The sequence below is a fragment of the Choristoneura fumiferana genome, chromosome 18 (assembly GCF_025370935.1).
Source record: "Choristoneura fumiferana chromosome 18, NRCan_CFum_1, whole genome shotgun sequence".
Lineage (NCBI taxonomy): Eukaryota > Metazoa > Arthropoda > Insecta > Lepidoptera > Tortricidae > Choristoneura > Choristoneura fumiferana.
In genome coordinates, this window is record NC_133489.1 from 14,122,960 (window position 1) to 14,137,708 (window position 14,749).

The 14,749-nt window shown below is 37.0% G+C and overlaps 1 protein-coding gene across 8 annotated transcripts in view; it reads left to right on the forward strand.

Annotated features, from left to right (window-relative positions):
* LOC141437611 (agrin-like) overlaps nt 1-14,749 on the forward strand; it is a 202,485-nt gene that overhangs the window by 156,638 nt on the left and 31,098 nt on the right. For all 8 annotated transcript variants that reach the window (XR_012452400.1, XM_074101053.1, XM_074101054.1 and 5 more), the window contains 6 exons: nt 1,368-1,403; nt 5,649-5,858; nt 7,876-8,088; nt 10,500-10,724; nt 13,391-13,606; nt 14,479-14,700. Coding sequence is in view for 7 of the 8 variants with exons in the window: in XM_074101053.1 (XP_073957154.1) it covers nt 1,368-1,403; nt 5,649-5,858; nt 7,876-8,088; nt 10,500-10,724; nt 13,391-13,606; nt 14,479-14,700 (1,122 nt within the window). In the remaining variant the exon portion in view is untranslated. The remainder of the gene's footprint in view (nt 1-1,367; nt 1,404-5,648; nt 5,859-7,875; nt 8,089-10,499; nt 10,725-13,390; nt 13,607-14,478; nt 14,701-14,749) is intronic.

The window sequence follows — 14,749 nt, forward strand, 5'->3', positions numbered from 1 at the left end:
CTGTGACGTGGTACTTCTGGGACACCCTGTATATCCGTGAAAAATTACAGATTTTTAGCATTGATAGTCCCTGAGCAAAGCCGCGGACGGACGGACAGACGGACAGACAGACAGACAGACAGACATGGCGAAACTATAAGGGTTCCGTTTTTGCCATTTTGGCTACGGAACCCTAAAAAGGGATTTCAGAACACAAACACAACCTAATTTAAAACATAGTGTTATCGATTCTACTCTCGATTCTAAGCAAACTACTTTAGTTCTGGTTGTCAGTTATTTAATTAACACCTTGTATACATGACTGACACCTGGCTAGAAATATTATAACCAAAAATTGTTTAAATGTTTATGGTAATCTTTTTACTATGATAGATTTAGCACTGGCCACTTATTAGGTATGTCAAAAATAACGCATAAAAAACTTATCACCTTCCGATCGTTTTTTGTTCCTCTACGTTATACCTCATCGAGTTATTATTTTATTTCGTTAAAAGACATCAAGAGGGTGAAAGGTAATTCATTCAAAAAGTAATTAGTTGCATGACTAATTCTTTCATTAATAATAATTATAATGATACTTCAACCGTGTAAAAATGGTTTAAGGAACATTAAAGTTAATTGACGTCTCTAAGCCCAGCAATGCCGTAGTGACCTAGTGGTTTGACCTATCGCCTCTCAAGCAGAGGGACGTGGGTTCAAACCCCGGCTCGCACCTCTGAGTTTTTCCAAATTCATGTGCGGAATTGCATTTGAAATTTACCACGAGGAAAACATCGTGAAGAAACCTGCGCAAACCTGCGAAGCAATTCAGTGGTGCGTGTCAAGTTCCCAATCCGCACTGGGTCCGCGTGGGAACTATGGCCCTAGCCTTCTTGTTCTTAGAGGAGGCCTGTGCCCAGCATTGGGACGTATATAGGCTGGGATGGGATGGAAGCCCAGCAATTAGAAATGTATAATATACAGCACTCGCAGTGTGAAACTAATACGAATTAGTGAAACCACGATCAAAATTGCGGGTTAGGTTTGGTTTTATAATTAGCTGCATTAATTACATTGCCGGATTGACCACATAACAATAATGACTGGATTCAAAACTACTGTGTGGAAAAACCACAATTTATGGCTAACATACTTACCAGCTAACATGGTCCTCGTAAATGTTTCAACCTAATATTTATTGCTGTTGTTATCAAATTGATAATAATTGTTTGCAAATATATTAGTGAGTGCTAAGCTGTTATATATATGATAAAATCTGATATTCAACGCAGTTGAATATAAGCTTCACTCCCACTTAATCTTAACTTGAATCGTTAATAATGGAATTCAAAAAGAAATGCATAGTTGATTTATTTTGTTTGTTTCAGATTTACACTATCAACCGAGACCCCCCGCTCCAGAGGGTAAGCAAGTTACATTCCCTCATTCAGTAAATACATTAAACAGTAAATAATACGAATGTTTGTGAGTAATGTATGTGTATGTGTGTGTGTGTGTGATAGTGGACATCTAAAATAACACATAGACTACTTTTATCCCGATATTCCGATATTCCCACGGCATCGGGATAAAATTTCGAAATATATATCGAGGTACTAATTATTTGAAGTTAGATATCAAATAGTAGCAAAACGGTAATAGATTTTGGTATTTTCTAGACATCAAATATCTCCATTGGTCCAGGGGTTCTGACGCTTACGAATAAGCATTGTAATTCACCGGGATAATGCCGCCAGCTTTCTGGGCACCATGCCACAGGGGCCATAATAAAATTTAGTTTAGTTGTATCTATATAGGTACTTTTGGTTTCTGCGTTAGGGCGAGCATCTAGCACTTTTTTACATTCAATATTTTAATAACAGGCTGTTGCCAGCGGTTTCGTCTGCGAAGAATTCGTATATCAATTTATGGCGGGAATTATACAATTTTGCAGGATAAAACAATTTATCTTAAGTTCTACCTCGGGGCTTAAACTATACTCATTTCCCTTTAACGCATTTACCGCCACCTGACTTCCACAGGTGCCACCGACGCACATGTGCGTTACAAGATGTGTGGATAATTATGACAGCGGCACTAGGTGAAGTTCCTAAAACGCATATAGTGAATGCGTTAAATTGCTACAGAAGTTATTAGGTATAGCATGATTGCGTAACAAACATTCAAATATTTTTACAAACGTATACACTTGTAATAATAAGTAGGACGGTTAATATTTAAGATTACATCATCATCATAATCTCGGCCTGTATACGTCCCACTTCAGGGCAAGAGCCTCCTGTCAAAGCGAGAGGGCTTGAGCCGTAGTTCCAACGAGAGCCCAATGCAGATTAGGAACATCACACACACATTTCTTCCCAGTTGTATGCGAAAACCTGGACAATGTTTTCATTCACCTTCAGGGTCATGCTAAATTTCAAATGTAATTTTTAAAAACTCAGAAGTTTGAGTCCGAGATTGAACCCACGATCCTATACTTGAGAGGCCATAGGCCATAGACTAAAACACTCGGCTATTCACGGCTAAGATTAAATTAAGCACCTATTTTTGGGTTTATTTATTTGAGTTTTTCCGATTTGCGCAAATAATATATTTCTTTCGCCTTTTCATCCTGCTTTGCTACATAGGGTAATTAAACTTAACGATTTGCTAGGATAATAAAATTCAACAATGAGTTATTTTTATTTCCTAGCTTCACTTAGCGCGGCTGTCTTATTTTTGTCCTTACACTGCTTAACTCTACCTCTCACAAGTTATTTGGTGGGGTTGTGTAATGATAGATAGGTGCCTACTTATAACATTTGATATAATTCGAATTACTTGAGAAGTAAACTTTCTATGATTGTTTAATAATATAAACCTCACCTCACCTAATGCATGACGAATAGAATTAAAAGTAACCCTGTAAAGTTCACTTCTTCAATAAGTCGAACATCAAATATTTCAACTACATGAAATGGTATATGGTCATCAAGCTACGCCCGTGGATTCACAGCCTTGTATTTGATAAAAGTTAAATATTGTTGGGTGTATAGGTAATTTGTATTTTATTCTGAATAAGACAAGGTGATTTCAAGAATAATATACACACCTGTGTATCACCTATGATACACACATACCTGCTCAGCTATTGAACCTAATTGATTTTTATGCTGATATATTTTTTCTTCTGTAGTAAATAATTAAGTATGTAACCGTACGTAATTATATACATGAAGCAGTAGTAAAACAAACGAATCTTATCAACGGTTCACATGTGTGCGGTGCGGGTGACATGCCAACTCTGGTGTCTTGAGCCAACAAAATTGCTTTGTCCTGAGCCTCACAAGGACGCGTCCCGCATTACGTGGGCAAACTCGACGCCTTCTATACAGTTGTTGTGTTATTATTATTTTTGGCTTATTTCTCCTGACATCCGTCATGTCGCGATTTTAGTTGCGTGAATTAAATGTTGCGTCCCTTACAGGGTGTCGAGTTTGTGTCGGTTGCTTTCGTAAACACATTTTTCTTGTTATTTTACATTTGTATTCTGTTCTGTAAACGTGATTGAACGCTAGTAACTCGTGATTCACTTTCTTTTATTTATAAAAAAATTGAATGAAAAGATGACGAACATTTATTAGACGTTAGGATAACATATAAGTTTAATTTGGGAATGTTCGTCCGTATAAATAAAAGAACCGTAGCTGGTGAGCTTTATTGAATTTAATAAGCGCTCGTGTGTGGCGGCTGCTCCCTTATCTCTTTTGGAATGTTCGGCCCGCATAAGTACGAATTTATATTTAGATATAATTTAAACAGCTCGAGCGGCCCTGAAAAAGCGCGGCGGTGAATTTCCTAATTTTCTTCCATTCACGAAGCATCCGCCATCATTTTTATCTCCCCTCCTGTCTCCATTTATCTCGGGCTTCTCTTACAGCGATGCGCGCTCTAACATTTTATTTGTCTCTTACAAAATTGTTATTTCCTACTGCTTTCTTTTCTTTAAGCGGATTCGTCTACGGCCTTTAAATAAAAGTCAAGGAAATGAGTTCGCGGCTGAATCCTGACGCCTGACCTCTTTTTCAGCGAAGACAAATGTAATAATAAATACAATTTGTCGCCATTTCTTCCATTGCGAGTGGTTAATGTTTCGCATCAAGGCATTTATAACGAAATCACAAATATTCGAAGCGTTTAAACATACAGTGCTATCGCTTTTTTTCTTCAACTGCCATTAGTGTCTTTCAAAAAAGCACCGTGTACTTATTATTGTATCCTTATTGTGAGTTAGTTACCCTTTCCTGCAAACTAGTTTTTTTTCTCGACTGGATGGCAAACGAGCAAGTCTCCTGATGGTAAGAGATCACCACCGCCCATAAACATCTGCAACACCTGCAACACCAGGGGTATTGCAGATGCGTTGCCAACCTAGACGCCTAAGATGGTATGCCTCAAGTGCCAGTAATTTCACCGGCTGTCTTTCTCTCCACGCCGAAACACAACAGTGCAAGCACTGCTGCTTCTTCCCACTGAGTAATTTTATTTCACCAAAAAAGTTTTTATATGTGAAATTTTTCATATTATATTGAATAACTCGAAGCAAGAGAAACTTGTTTAGAAGATAACCCTTCGTTACTTATTCCATATATAGATAGGATCAGATACAATTTGACGGAGGTGAGTTGAATATAGTATGAGCCCTTTCCTTACCCAATTACTAAAGTCGTTCTTCCACCATCATATTCAGAAAATAGATTTTTATATTCGTAAACAATTGTTATTGAGTTTTTTATGAAGCATCCTACATCAATTGAAATTGAGGGTCAGTGATAACTATAAAGACCAAAGCCTTGGTATATTTAAGTAATATTTTATTTAAAACCACAGTAATTTCAGCCAATTATTTCAATTATTTCGTCCGTGTAATACTCGTATTGTCGATTGTTATTTGTTTGGCAATGTCCATTCCGAGGCTAATTGCCCGACGCAAATGGTTCTGGATCGAACATACATTATGTCCAGGGCCTTATTGTGTGACTCGAATCGATAACGTTTTCCATTCTTTTTACGAAGCACGATAAAGTGGTCTGCAGTCCGAATGTTTAAATTTTTTTTGTACGTCTACGTAATGTCTATAACAAAGACGCTTCATTTACTCGTCTACAGACACCACTTCTAACTTTGAATTGAGAAGAAATTGCGAATTAACTTTTGCCAAACCGCTGTGTGACTTCACGCCCAACAATCTGCTTGGAATTTTAACTAGGCGATCGAGATCGGTATTCCCTGAAGCCCAGGCTAACACAATGCCAAGCCAAAAACGGATTTTCAAATCATATTTTAGTCCTTCTTAATAATTTAGTCACGACCCGGACTTCCCAGGTAGAAAATTGGAAATTGTGTCATTCTTTGCGGAGTTTCATAAAATTAGATACCGGTATGTCTATCAAAAATCTTGTAATCTGAAATAATCTTGGCTTGTTGTCCGTGGCCATACATATTTTTTTTCTAAGCTATGGTTAAGAGTAATGAAAACGATTCAAATTACCTGTAAAGTTACAGATAATCATCCTTTTTCATTGGTCTCAAGTGCGGTTAAATATAAGCGTGTGCTCTTGTTCAGAACATTAAGTTGGTGTGACATTTATCAGTTTTCCATTTTACAGAAGCGTGTGAAAAGACATTCTGCCGCTGGGGCGCGGAATGTGTGTCTCTTGGAGACGGTCGGGCTCACTGCGCGTGCCCAGTCACTTGTCCCTCGTCCGCGGCCGCCGTCTGCTCTACCGCAGGCCGCACGTACCGCAACCATTGCTACCTACGAAAGGAGGCCTGCGAACGACGGCTCAACTTACGCGTCAAGCATGAGGGTGAATGTGGTGAGTGTCGCTTGTAACAATCCCGTGTGGTTGATTCAATTAAGGCCACTTTTTAACAAAACGATTTATACATGGTTTGCTCTGCGATTAAATACGACAATGTTAGAACTCTTAAATAAGTTTCATTAATTACAGTTACTACATTCATTTGTCTGTTGCAGTCTTATCGATTACCCTTCTTGAAAGTTCATACTGCCAGCTTATTTCGTCAAATGTATGCCTACTTAGAGAAAATAAGGGCTAAGATAAACTAGTGACAGCGATAGTGAACTTCTTTATACAATCTCTTTATCGTCGACTCCTGTACTTTTTTGATAATGAATAAACAGTCTGAATTTTTGAGTGCAACAATATTTTAATTTGTCTCTTATATTGGAAACCATTTCCTGCTTTACATAGGTTTATTAAAAGCATGGTGGCACCTTATAGTTTCTATTTGAATTGTTTTTTTTTGTAATATTTATAAATTATTTACTATCTTTTGCCCGCGGCTTCGCCCGCGTGGAATTTGGTTATGGTTTAAGATATTTATTTCTCATAAGATTTACATAAATGCAAAAACGGTTGACGGACATAAGTACAAAGGCGCCTGTACGTGGTAACACAGTAAGGCCAGTTGAACTGAAGTGTGACAACTGGTTGAACTATGGTTTAACTCGATCAACAAAGTACTCATATAATAATTGTGCGTTTCTATAAGTAAAAAAGCCTCTGAAGATTCATTTTTTTATTTTCTTAATATTATTTTATTACTATTATTTTATTGTTATGATTCTATTTATATTATTTTATTGTTGTTATTTAATTAATATCATTATTATTCTACGACCATTCATTATCATTATCATTATTATTTGACGACCAGATGGCCTAGTGGTTAGAGAACCTGTCTACGAAGCTTGAGGTCCCGGGTTCGATTCCCGTGTCGGGGCAGATATTTGTATGAAAAATACGAATGTTTGTTCTCGGGTCTTGGGTGTTTAATATGTATTTAAGTATGTATCTATCTATATAGTTATATTTATCCGTTGCTTAGTACCCATAACACAAGCTTTGCTAAGCTTACTTTGGGACTAGGTCAATTGGTGTGAATTGTCCCGTGATATTTATTTATTTATTTATTTATTCTGTTATTAAAATTATTTTATTGTTATTACCATTTTACTATTATTGTTTTATTATGAATATCATTTTTATGTGGCAAACAAGAAGACGGTCTACCTAGATTAATTGTTTAATGCATTGTTATTGCGCGTTGTTCCCTCGGGAACTGTTTATTTTTCCGGGATAAAAAGTAGCCTATGTCACTATCTGGCCCATAAACTATTTCTATGTCAAAAATTAAGTCGATCCGTCGCTCCATTTCGACGTGAAAGACGAACAAACATACAAACACACACACACTTTCGCATTTATAATATTAGTATGGATTTTATTTTGAACTTTTCCTTTTTTTCTTGTGCTTGTCAAACTGCACCTGAGTGGAACCTGCACCCTGAGGGCTAGCCGGCAACGTCATCTCGTGTGGAAACCTCACAGCCGTCCTCACTCTTAACCTTTGGCCAAAATACTTAGGTATATTATGTAGGTTCAATTAAGGCGCAGTTTGACAAATATAAGAAAAAAAAGAAAGGTATGAAATAAAAAATAATAATAAAAAATACAAAAAAAAAACAATTAAATAATATACGCGTCGACTTGAGAACCTCCGTTTTTTTTCGTCGGTTAAAAAGAGAAACAGGCGCCACCATGCTTTTAAACCTAAAGCAAAAAAAGGTATTATTAAGTATAATATATAGTTTTCTAAGTATTTTATAACTAGCTACACTACTACTGTACTATTTATAATGTTATTTTTATTCAACTTTTCATGTTCCTTTTTTTCTATTTAAATACTTCATAAACGATGAACGCTGCGCTCTGGTGCTACGCCGTAGAGGGGAGTTAACGTGGCGTAGCAAACGCGTAGCGGCCAATAAAAATAGACTAGTTATTAATACTAATTTATTTTTAACAGAGGCAGGGGATCCTTGTACTGGCGTGACCTGTCCCTCGGGGTCACGATGTGTGGTCAATTATGGCCAAGCTGAATGCCGGTGTCCACGGAGTTGTCAGAGGAGGAAAACAGTTTGTGGCACAGACGGCAAAGAATACTCTTCAGTGTGCCACTTGGACAAACATGCCTGTGACAACCAGTTAAACATCACTGTTAAATACCATGGAAAATGCGGTGAGTAAAGCAACACAGTTATTTTAGATAACGGTTAAAATTTTCTTAAAAGCTTTGTGTTGTTCAAATGAAATGTAAGGACTACGATATGAGATTTTTTCAAAGCAGTGACGAATTTTAATTGAGATTTAAAAGCGTTAAGTTTTTTTTATTTATTTTTGTATTCGACTGGATGGAAAATGAGCAAGTGGGTCTCCTGATGGTAAGAGATCACCACCGCCCATAAACATCTGCAACACCAGGGGTATTTCAATGAATAATATAAGTACGTGAGGATAATATTTGGAAAACTTAAATTTAAATTGCTGTATTTCTTAAATTAGATTCACATTCTGTACATTTTAATAAATAGATTGGTAGAGAAAATATATATATTTTTTTTAATTGTAATCATTTTAACCTCCTAACGCCCAAGTAAAATTTTTGATTTATTAACATAAAACAATGTCATTTATGATAGAGTTTAATGTTAAAATTACAATAAGTCCTTTATAAAGGACTGGGCGTTAGGAGGATAAATATCAGTAATATTTAGATACATACCTACTTATTTACGCAGGTAAAATAATCCACCAAACAAAAAAAATAAACACTTGTTTTATTAATTATGTTTACAAGTTTTAAAATTATTTTTATAATAGCTACCAGATATTACTCTCGAATAAGGAACAATAAAGTAATAAAGCAGTCTTCAAGTGGAAGCATTCTCGAGGTACAAATTAAGTTTTTAAAAAGCTTCTATTTGAAGAAACAATTTTCTGTGCAAACAGTGACACAGCCTCGCGATACCCGGCTAATTTTAATGAGGGAAATTAATTATTACGAATGAGGAAAATTACCTCCTACCTAATGAGTTGGAGAGGGTGTTCCGTGGCTTGAAAATAATTTGTAAAGGTCAGCTTTATTAGGTGAAGGTTAACAATACGCGGTCAATATTTCATTTCGTTTGTCGGATGACGCGGCAATGTCGGAATGTAATCGGGCTAGGTAGGAAACGTGCATGAAAAGGTGACGCGACACTCCTTCTGACGTGCGTGTCTTATTGAAAGAAGCATTTTACGTGACATTCATATTTATTATTTTTCATCTTTGCTGTAGTGTTATGTTTTTGACGTCCGTAATATCTTACGTCATTAGTGGCGTGTGTAGAAAAGACTACTTATATTTTATGAAAAAGAGCACTTGATTCGTTATGTATTTAATAAAAACAGTAACAGCCTTCAGAAAAATATTTTTCACACCTCTCCTTCAGAAAAGTAACTTTTCCTCCCTGACGAGAGGGAGCAGTGCAACTTTTCTGTTCAAGGCTTTTCTCAGTGTTTTATTGCAAATGCAATTTTTTGAAGTTGATAATTGTAAAGCCACGCCATTTTCTATGCTGGTTGTTCTTTAATAATATTTAGTTTTTTTTTTTTCAAATTCCTTGGTGTGAAAAGATGTATGAGCCACTCGGGAGCAAAATTATTTTCATCTTGGGCGTTAACACTTGAATCTCTTATTACGCTTAGGATTCTACTTCAGAATCCCTCGCTACGCTCAGGATTCTATTGTAGAATCCTTCGCTACATTCTGGATTCAATGTACGCCCTCGCCGTAAATTCACCATTTTGCTCCCTTGTGACTATTAAATGTCTTAGGTCTGTCCTAAACAACCAAGTCAAACAAAAGTATTATTCGTGTAGACAGATGCGTGAGGCATTAATGTAGCCGGTAAGGGGCTCCCATAAAAGCAAACTTCCTAAAGTTGTTTTCGTAACGAAACATCCGAATTCCTATGAGTTTTTCATAAAAGCAATTTAATCTGCTTCATTTCATCAACAACGTACAATCGCCAACCCTTTTCACAGACCTTGTCCCAGAGCATTCGATCTGAACTAAATTTGTTCAAGACCGAATGCCCGCACATTCCGACGTCCTTTGTGAGGTTCTGTTTACTTTACTAGCTCGCTTTTGTGCTTTTATTCAATTACGTCTTGTTTCGGCTTGGACTTTGCCTCCCTTCTAGATATAGACCCCTTTTCCCTTTTTGGCCCGCACTGTCATTCGGATTTTTTACGTGTCATCACTCCGCTGCGTAAGGAACGGTCGGCATTAGCAAGTGTTCGCAAAATTACCGATCACCCTGTTTTCGACGGAAAAAATGTGACAGCTCGCAATAATCGCGGAACGTTTTAGCTGACAACCGTTAGAATTTATACAGTCGATACAAAAGTGTTTCATCAGACCTAGTCAATGAAAAATTCATAAAGGCCGCTTATCACATCGGTTTTAAAGGGAATCTTGGTGATTTTGAAACCATAATTCTGAAAACCAATTTTTTCATCGAGTATTATAGAAAGAAGTATAAGAGAATCGTGTATTGCAAAGTCATAATTAAATCTTGATGCTTTATACCTTTACTTTTGTTTAAGATCCCTGCGCGGAGCATGAGTGCGCGGATGGTGGCGTTTGCCAACTCAACGAGGCTCGCGCACCCGTCTGCAGATGCGGCCCGCCTTGTGAACTGATTGTGAGGTCGGGCTCTGCACTCTGCGGGTCGGACTATAAAGACTACCCCAGTGAATGCGCGCTCCGGAGGGAGGCGTGTCGCATACGACAACAGCTTACGATTGCTTACAGGGGAAAATGTGCTTCAGGTAAAAAGAAAAGAAATTTTCTGTATTCTTGGCATCTAACTAATCTGGACGGTTTACTTCAGTAAAAGTTCTGTATTTAACTTGGGTTCTTATTTGTATAACAATAAAATGCGTAATAATGAATATTCAAATTAAATTATGAAACTTTCTAGGATTTTTTATTACTTACTTGTAGTAAAATCATTAGCAGGGCATGACGTCCCCTGGACATTATCTCGGGAAATTTATTTATAGGTAGAGTCATTGACGCGTGCAGTGGTTCTTATAACAATGTCATTAATGTCTAATTTTGACAAAATCACGCGTCTTCGTGGATGGCACTAGGTATATCTCATACCCGTAATCTAATTTACAATGTGTATTAAATATCTCGCCGTTGGTACCAAGTTAAGTTAACTAGATTGTTTTGAAAGTACTTAGTTAAACTATATCTTACTACTTAACGTAAGTAGTATCAGTTACACGTTTTATGCATACTAGTACTAAAATAGATACCAAGGTCTGCGTGATAAATTGTTTAAAAAATCTTAAATGATAACATTCTCAATATATTATTGGTTTATTTTTAAATGGCTATTTGAAATCATTACCTAGGTACTCAATCAACCTTCAAAAAATATATCAGTATCTCGTTAATTTTTAAAGAACGGCAATGTAATCGAATTTTTGTATTTTTAACTCAGAGTCTTAACTTAAATCTTAAATTAAACTAAATTTGAAATTGCAAGGAAAGTAGTAAAATGCCCAAAAAAGCGTAAATTGCTCACATTGAAGTAGATAAGAAAGAATTTATAAGGATCAAAATTACTGTTTTGTTTTTAGTAACGTTTTAAAGATATGAATCATTGTTAATATTCATGGTTCTCGCTTCTTTTGTTTCCTGTTTAATGTCCGTTGTAAGTAAGAGTTTCCTTTCGTTAACAAATTAATGTAAGTAATTTACTTTCTTACTTTTGCGCTCAATTATTTTCTCATTAAAAAACCGGTCAATTACGAAACGTACTTGCGCACCAAATGATCTGTAGCTAACTTGAATAAGCCAAAAATAAGTGTTAATAATTTTTGAGCGGTCAGCGAAGAAGACCTGTTATTAGCATTAGACACGGAAAGCTGTCGTTTTTTCTTTTTTCCCCTTAATTTATGTTGTGAGTGTCAAATTTTATAACTTTAGGGCAACAGAAAATATCCTGTGTAACTTAATGTTTTTGATTTCCATTAGCATTAATTAATGCACCATTCAACAGGTCAAATGAAACTTATGTATAGATTTGATACCTGCAATCTTTGTATTCAATGGTGTGTGTGAAGTTACCGATCCGCACTGGGCCCGCGTGGGTACTACTGCCCAATCCCTCTCATTCTGAGGGGAGGCCTGTGCCCTGCAGTGGGACGTATATAGGCTGGGATGATGATGATGATGAATCTTTGTATGAAAATACACTTTAAGACAAAGGTTTTTTCTGTTGATCACGTGGACTTAGAAACTCGATTTTTCACGACGTAGAGAATATTTTAATTTTAATTTTAATCTTTCTAGTCTTAATCTACAGATATATGCACACAGGTACGAACATACAGACAATGAAGTTATCCTATGAAAACGGTATATATAATGTAAGACTTATACATTTTTTGATCTCAAAACGGAACCCTAAACATAACAATAAAGGTAGGTACACCAAAACAACCACCGAAGTAAAATAAGTGAATTAGCAAATTCAAAAGTCAATTATTAATTCACCAAGAACTGTATTTTACAAACAGACGATAATAAGATAATCATGACTTTTCAAGCTTTTGAATTCAAGTCTATACTTAAAAGATCAAGAAAATTAAAGAGCCTGAATATTCAGGAAGGTTATAAAACTGCTGTCGATCCGAACATTGAAATAGAATTTGCTTACGCGTCATTATTATTATCATCCAACCCAAATCTTTCGTTCAATTTCTTTCTATAGTGCTCTCCCTGATTTATATAAGTAGTCGTCGCCTAAATCAAATTGACTATTTTATGATCGTAAATTAATTACCTACTTAAGTCTTTCACTGAACTCAAACTGATTTCAAGGCTTTTCTGTAAAATATAAGTAAGCATAATATAAACTTAAGTTCAGTCAATTAAGTAAATAATCATCGTAAACTTATTTTTTTACGAATAACTACGAGTATTGATACGATAACACATTTATTTTTATAATGTGTAGATTTTGATTTGTAAATGAAATGTAAAAGTTTTGTACAAGGTTTTTGACAGGTTTTGGTATCAGTTAGTTTTAGTGTGATTGGAAACGCTGGTTTAGCTGAATCTCACTTCCATTTTGCATCACTTCATTTCTGTATGGTTTTGTTGTGTTGGTAAAAAATGTTATTATTAACGAGATATGACTATTACTTGCAGGCGTACAGTCACGAACAGGGATTGGTGGCTATATTTAAGTGGTAAGCCACTGTTTGTAATTTAACCGTGTAATGCTATTCTGCTTTATTAATGACAATATGCACTACAAGTACCTATGTATAACTCGCCAAATTATGAACAGTGGTGAGTGGCTCAACAATCCCGGTTCGCGATGGTACATTTAACTTTATATTAACTCTGCAAAAGACTCAAAATCGGGAAAAAGCATTAACTCAATTAATAGCATTGTGATTTTTTTGTCCAACAGCCCAACACCCTTGCGACTCAGTAAAATGTGGCGTTCGCGAACATTGCTCTCTGGACCCCCGCGGCGTTGCCGTATGCGGTTGTGGTCCAGAGTGCGAAGCCGTGGTACGACCAGTCTGTGGCACAGATGGTCGGACCTACGACAGCCCATGCTTGCTGGACAGAACGGCGTGTCGCGACAACAGGGATGTGAGAGCCGCTTACATGGGGCCGTGTGGTAAGCGCGTTATAATTTATCATTATTAACCTCAGGGATACCTACAGGGGCCCATGTGCTACAGTGGATGTCCTACGGCTAATAAGATGATGATGAACCTCAGAGAAAATTGGCGGAAACCGCATAAACTGAGGCGAAAATGATGTTTATAGAAGGGTTTGTTTTGTCCAATAGTAGGGGTAATACCCGGATAAGTAATCTTATGTTTATCTTGCTGATATTAAAAGTGCAGATGTTTGAAAGTGTGTGTAAATGATAGATTCTCTATCATGCTACAATAGCAAGATACAAGTCGGTTGTAAAACATTAGCTACTTTTTATTTCGACACGGAATCGGGGTGTACGCATGTAATTTTACCCGCTAGTTTAAAACAGGACGTGATATCAGTGATAAAAAATATGGCAAAAGTCGTGGACACTAACTACGGGTTGTTGCATACTTGCAACTCACGCTTGTCTCACTCTTCGGGTTGCCTAGCGAAAATTTTCACTCCGTGCTACTGCTACAAACGTATATTAGAGCAAGAGCGATACCAACGTACCTTGTCTCTTATCAAAGGGAAAGCGTGTGTTGGTTGCTGCCATCAATATTTGTGCTTTGTGTAGGTGATAAATTTATACATAATAAGTAGGTCCTATTTAAATTGATCCGAAACAAGTTGGACGGGGACTGGACGCCCCCTGTAAATGTGTTTTAAGGATTTTTTAAACACAGTTGATATCAATGTTTCGGTACATTGGTCGATATTGTTGACAAATAGTAATCGTCAATGGGGCAACTACATCATATATCAAAAATTCCGATGAAAAGCCTCTTCAGGAATCAATCTGTCCTCTCTAAAAAATACCCTTACAATAGTTTATTTCATCAGGCGACGAAAATCCCTGCGCCCGTGCAACTTGCCCGTGGGGCGGCGCGTGCGTGTCGCGCAGCGGCGCGGCGCAATGCGCGTGCCCAGTCTGCGACGCCACACTCGCGCCAGTCTGCGCTATAGACCACAACACGTATGGCAGCGAGTGCAAGATGAGGATGCATGCGTGCCAAGAGGGGATCAAGGAGGGAGAACTGCGAGTGCTATATGCGGGAACATGCCGTAAGTATTGCCAGTGTATTAAAACCATTGCTCCCGCTCATCTTGGTCG